The sequence below is a fragment of the Hipposideros armiger genome, unplaced genomic scaffold (assembly GCF_001890085.2).
Source record: "Hipposideros armiger isolate ML-2016 unplaced genomic scaffold, ASM189008v1 scaffold_22, whole genome shotgun sequence".
NCBI classification, from domain to species: domain Eukaryota; kingdom Metazoa; phylum Chordata; class Mammalia; order Chiroptera; family Hipposideridae; genus Hipposideros; species Hipposideros armiger.
In genome coordinates this window covers 5037952-5044207 of record NW_017731372.1, presented here as the reverse complement: position 1 = coordinate 5044207, position 6256 = coordinate 5037952, and the positions used below count along the sequence as shown (strand labels likewise).

Sequence of the window (6256 nt, the reverse complement as noted above, 5' to 3'; positions counted from 1 at the left end):
CACACACACACACACACACACACACACACACACACACACACGAAAGAGACAGGCCTATTTTGGTGAATATTTGAAGCCAGGGTTTCAAAGTCCTATAAGTCCATACTAAACTCTTTAACTCAAGATGCCAGTTTACGGCTTTTTTTTTTTTAATTAGACTTCTCATTGTAAGCAGATAATTATGTCTGTGTTTTTTGTTTTTGGTTTAAGTAAGTTGGGTCTTCTAGGAAAAAAATATTTTAGATTTGCTTTAAGGTTGGCCACATTCATTGTCTCACCCTTCCTAAATCCCCTGAGGAATTTTGAGGACTTGAATGGAAAAAAGTTCCTTTTATTTCTCCAAGTATCAAAGACTTTAAAGAGAATACAGTTGCTTCTCCTTCAGATGAATAACTTGTCCTCTCTCCTAACAATGTAAGATTCTGTTGAACAGTGGTGGTTGGGAAACACCTGTGTTCATATGAAATGTCAGGTGCTTATTCCTGAAGTCGTTTCTTTCATGTGGCCAAAGAATTTGGGCCTCTTGTTGCAATTAATGCTCACATTTCCCGCCTTCTAGCCTTCACACGCCCGTTTCTTTCTCTTTCCCCTCTACCCCATCACATTTAACCATTTATCTCATCGATAAATTATCTCTCAGGAAGAAGATAGGCAAGCCACTTTTTCTGTAGTCCACATAATTCTGAAGCCAGTGAAGATCTGAATGTTCGTTGGGAAAATGAATCCACTTTTCTCCTCTCTCTATCCTTGAACGGCAATGAGTTCTTCCCTTGGTATACCTGATGTTGTGTAGGCAAAAGTCTCAAATGTTTATTTTAAAGAAATCTCTGGGGATCACAAGGAGTGATGTCTTACTTCCGCTTTAGGCATACGAGCCCATATTTGAACATGCTGTACAGGTATTCCTAGAAAGGATGACTAGAAAAGAGCACAAATGAGATGACATGTTGCCACTATTATTGTCATTATTATGTTTTTATTTTTCGTTCATAGCTTTCCAAATGGGAATGAATAATTTAATTCTTAAGGAATAATTCTTTTCCATCCCAACAGGCATCATCTGTTTCTCTGAACGAAGCAGCCAAGATAAGAACTATTGAGAACCCCAGCTTATCAGATAAATCCATTTTAAGTTCAACACATGAAGTGTATATGTTCCATATAATAGAACACACTGCCTCATTATCCCTTCTCATAGAAAGGAAGTAGTGAATGTGTGCATGCTAAACTGAACTTCAGTGCACCTGCTCCAAGAGCTCATGTCTTGGATATAAAAAAAAAAGTGTTCCATATCTTTGCAAATGAATCTATTTAATCAAATATTAAGTTTTATTCAAATTGCCAAAGAAACAGCCAGCCAATTGCTTTTCTTCGCGATGTTCCTTGTCATTCATCCTCTTTGCATCTCAAGAAAAATAGCCTTGTGTAGGCCTCAAACATTTGCATGCACCCAATTAAAGCACAAGAGAAGGATTATCAGCCCTTAAGACGTGCAGGTGAAGAAACGGAGCCTGTTCTCTGTGACAGCCTGCTTTCCCTACTCAGCGTTTAGGGAGAATGTTCAAAATACTTGAGGAAGTTTAGAAAGGAACATTGTTTAGTGAGTTGAAACTAAAGTCCAACAGGGAAACATGGATTAAAAAAAAAAAAAGGATTTCTAAAATGTGAAATAATCCATAAAAGTTGATCTTTTACATTTTTTAGAAGTCTTGTGGGGCCATAGGAATTCTTTTAGCTACATTAGCTATAGGGAAACATGTATATAAAAGACTGAATGATTCTGGGTTCCTACTCCCCACCCCCATTATGAAGTATGTAATTTTTCTTTTTAATTTCCATTAAACTACACATTGCATAAGTTCCGTTGAATTTCTTAGTGGAGTGACAACTTGCTCTCTCCCTTTCACGAAATGAGGGAGTTTACATCTTTTCTCTCCCCACGTAAGGTTTCTTAGGGGGCAAGTCTCTTAGAAACATAGTAAATCCGAGCCTAAGGAGAAAGCTAAAATTCTCTGGGTTCAAAGTGGTTTCGAAACTGTAAGTAAGCAGTCCCAATCCATTTGGTTAGAAATGCAGCTTGCAGAATCGTTAGCCACAATTCAGAGTTCAGCTGGAAAAAAAGAATTTTCTGCCTCCAACCTTCACAACCTATTATTCTCCCATTTGCCTTTTTGCTGCCTCCGCTGCTCCCGCTGCCGCCTGCTTAGGTAAGGTTATGTTGTGCTTGGTAAACAGACAACACTTCGATTCTCAGGTTGTTTGAACACCGCTTTAGGTTCAGCTGTAGTACTCTACTTCTCTGATCTTTTATATTCCCGAGCAGATGTCTTTCATTAATTTATGGATTTATCATCTTTTTTCCCCCCCTTTTTCTTTTTCTTTCTTTCTTTTCTTTTTTTTTTTTTTTTTACACCTGGCAGCTGTCTCAAGTTTCAGTAGTTATTGTCTATTTTGCATTACACATAGAATTGAATGTCATCTGTCTTCACAAAGCTATGGCTAAGAGAATTGAGGCAAAGCCACATGAGCTGCCTGGACAGATCTTGTTTGCGTTCCATCCCCCCTCACCCACCCCCCCTTACCTCCTTAATATTTATTTGTGCTCATTTTCTTTCCTGGCCTTGAATGGAGCTTAGCTCGTGTTCAGTACAGCTGTATGTTTACTGAATCTATTCCATCATGAGTCATTGTGCGTGTGTAAGTATCCTGGAAACAGCTAGTGCTTTCTTGGAAGAACAGTTGCTTTTCAGCACAAGCACTTAAAAGGGAAATTAACCAATTGGTCAGTTCAGATTTATTTTGAGGAGGAAAAAAAAGGATTATCTAACTGTTGGCTTTTAAATGTTTCATTAGCTATTTTTAATAGTTTATTAGAAACATATATTTTATGGGAATTTTATCTCAATTACACGATGAGCAAGAGATAAAGATTTATTCTGTGTTCCATTTTGACTGATCAATTCCAAGTATTACCAACAGGAAACATTTTAAAGCAAAAACAGACTTGAGAAATTCGAATCGAAATCATTTTTTTTTCATGAAATAAAAAGTCCCTAAGTCCCCATCAAAAAACAAGATGGACAGTTTGCTTTGTCTTTTAAATAAAAAGAACTAAACCATCTTAGCATAATTTAAATGTATTGAAAGCTTCAGGAAGTTTTGGTGGCTCTATAACCATCTGAGAGCCACCGCAAAACAATTTGTTTTGTATGAGACCAACATTTAAAAAATTTGGGACTTTTTCCCTCTAATAATTAAATACTCCAGGTTGTTTTAATGTAGCCATCTGAAAAAAAAAAAAGATTAGAACCCAGATCTGAGAAGGTTTGTCGAAGTTTGGACTTGCCTAAAACTCTTATCACGAGGCAATAGCAGACAGCTTGCAACTATTACTTCACTTATCCTTTTGGACAGATGGTCCTGAAGTGTGCTGTGCTCCTTTAGTTTTCTCTATCTGTCTAATGGAGGTTACTGGAGGGCCTTTCAGCTCTTTCCTTGGCACAAAAAGTATGTCAGTCATAAATTATCGTCTTTGTAATCATCTCAAACAAAAACACAAGTTCAGTTAAGCTGCTTTGGTTTACAGATATAAAATCAAAATTTCTTTCTTCAGTGTTTATTTCCAGTGGGGGTGGGGGTGGGGGGGTGGGAAACAACAATATTTAACTCTTCTATTTACAAACCAAGGTGATCTTTTCACAATTTGCTTGCTATGAAGGGAAATGCTCATCACCGTGTCAGCAGAATAGTTGGTTAAACGCCCTGTTATAAGAAGTTTATCGGTATGAAGAGCTTATCAATATTCATTTGCTTATGCATCTCGAATAACTTTCTGGTTTCCTTCTGTTCCTAAGATGGGTCATGCTGTACTCGATGGAGCTCATTTGGAAACCTTTACCTTTCCTAAATACCTGTGTTTATTTGCTCTTTTTTTCATAAGGTGTGAAATTTTTGTTGGGTAGTAAACTGTGTGTGTGTGTGAGTGTGTGTGTGTGTATGTGTGTGTGCGCACGCACACGCACACGCACATGCATGCACGTACACGCGCGCGCACACACACACACACACACACACACATTTTCTTTCCTTTTCTTTTTTTCCTCATTTTTTTCCCAGACTCTCTTTTAAGAGCAAAAATCCTTAGAGAAGCTTCTAGGAAGGACCCTTAATTGACCTTGTGGGGGACCACATTGATTTTCTCCACGTGCATCTTCATTTCTGATAAATTATAAAGCCATTAATTTGCTGAGGAAATGGCAGGGCCAGGCTGCGGCACAGATGTGACCAGAGCCATCCCAGCTCGGAGTCTGCTGAGGAGTGCCAAGAAACTGGGGGAGAGTCAGGAAGCCTGGATTGTTATGGTTAGCCTCACGTTCTCTGGGGAACTGTTTTAGTTGCTGCTGTTTACAGATCTAAAAGGTAATGATGTTTCCAGATAAATAGGCCTTCTTATTTTGGGTAAGTGGCCATTTATGGATCTGCTAACCCACAGTTATCGATTTGTGAGCCCCAACCACTGCGCCACTCTCCAAAGGAGTTAACTGTAAATCCGTGAGATGCAAATTGTATTTGGTTTTGGATCATTGCTTGAACAAAAGCGACACCCCCTTCCCCGTTCTCATTGTGTCAAAATTACCCCTCCCAAATTTTAGCTATTATTTAAAAGGAAACAATTAAAAGGATATAATAATGAGATAGGAAGAAAGTGAGTCAAGAAGCTCCATTAGATTAGCACTAAAAGGTAAAACGCAAAGCTTGCCTGACAGTGTTCAAAATAATGCATTTTATGTTTTCACGTACATTAGTATCATAATTTGATGTGAACTGCAGAGTGTGGAGGGAAGAATAAACAGAACTGTAATTGTGAAGAAGAAAAAACTCTCGTGATGAGTTGCATAGCACGTGTTGGGTGCATTTGTCTCCTTAGCAACAAGTGAACATATAGATAGCACAAGGACCTCCAACAGGGGCACATCCTCAACACAAAGTAGCCAAGATTCTGCAGCTGAATTGTGCATCCTCACTGTGACATTTGGCCATTCCTGACAGGCAAGGGGCATTTTGAGCAAGCGGCAGCAAGTTAGTGATTAATTCCATGGCCACTGCAATTTCCTTCCAGAATTCCCACGGCTGCTTGGTGGGCCTCTAGACTCCTGGTGGTGGGGAGGTGGTTGGTCCTTCTGCTTAAAGAAATTTTTTTCCTTAACCAGTTGCATTCCACATGCAGGAAGGACTGTCACCCAATCACTTGAAAAAAGCAAAGCTCATGTTCTTTTATACCCGTTATCCCAGCTCCAATATGCTGAAGACCTACTTCTCCGATGTAAAGGTAGGGACATTGTGCATCATTGATTTTTTTTTTCAATTTCTGTGCATGCCGTGGTGATTTGAACCCCTAGAAGTTAATGGAGATGCGTGTGGAATGAGTTCATTGACACACCTGTGTTGTAATTGATTTAATGCACTTGTCCTTTTGTCTAAAGCTGGACCCAGCAAAGATGCCCCTTGCGTATTGAGACCACAGGACTTGGTATTAATGTCACATGGGTTTCCAATATACTCGGGGACACTTAGCCTCTGTGTTTATATGTCTTAGAAACTTCTTGGAAGAAATTTCTGCTGACACTGAATGGATGTGCTTTAGAGAATATTTTTCTCCCTCCCCTGAGCAACAGTAAGCTGTTTCTGTTTTTGTTTCTGTTAGTTTCCCCGTATTTGTACTTATGAAAGCAAACTCTAGCACCTCTTTCTCCCCCTGTCGAAAAGGAGCGTACATTGAAATTCTCTATGCAGTAGCTGCTTAAAAACAAAAGTGATGATTGTCTCTTATTTACAACTTAATTTGTTGTTGATGCAGAGTACACTGAGCATAAGGAGAATGAATAAAGTGACAGATTCAGGACACATTATTCAAATGAGGATATGAAAGCTGTCGGCCCTACAGCTGCAGCCTCCCTCATTCTACAGAACATGGGGACCTCCTGGTTCTGTGTGTGTGTGTGTGTGTGTGTGTGTGTGTGCGCGCGCGCGCGCGTGCGTGTGTGTCTGTGTGTGTGTGTGTGGGGGGGGTTAAGTAATTGTTTGCATCAACTTAATGTCGTGTTAATCATCTGTAACTTTTTAAAACATAGATTGGGTTTTGATGATGATAATGACACGCATGGTATCATTATCCAAGGTTCTTGCTAAACATTACATTAGCTGAGATTAGTTTATTAGGGTTGGGTGCTTTCTCCCCCACCCTCTCCTGCCCACC

The 6256-nt window shown here is 39.4% G+C and overlaps 1 protein-coding gene across 7 annotated transcripts in view; it reads left to right on the top strand.

Annotated features, from left to right (window-relative positions):
* The window catches only part of PROX1 (prospero homeobox 1), a 53716-nt gene that overhangs the window by 18373 nt on the left and 29087 nt on the right, over nucleotides 1-6256 (top strand). For all 7 annotated transcript variants that reach the window (XM_019635505.1, XM_019635504.1, XM_019635503.1 and 4 more), the window contains one exon: nucleotides 5222-5329. In XM_019635505.1, the coding sequence (XP_019491050.1) occupies nucleotides 5222-5329 (108 nt within the window). The remainder of the gene's footprint in view (nucleotides 1-5221; nucleotides 5330-6256) is intronic.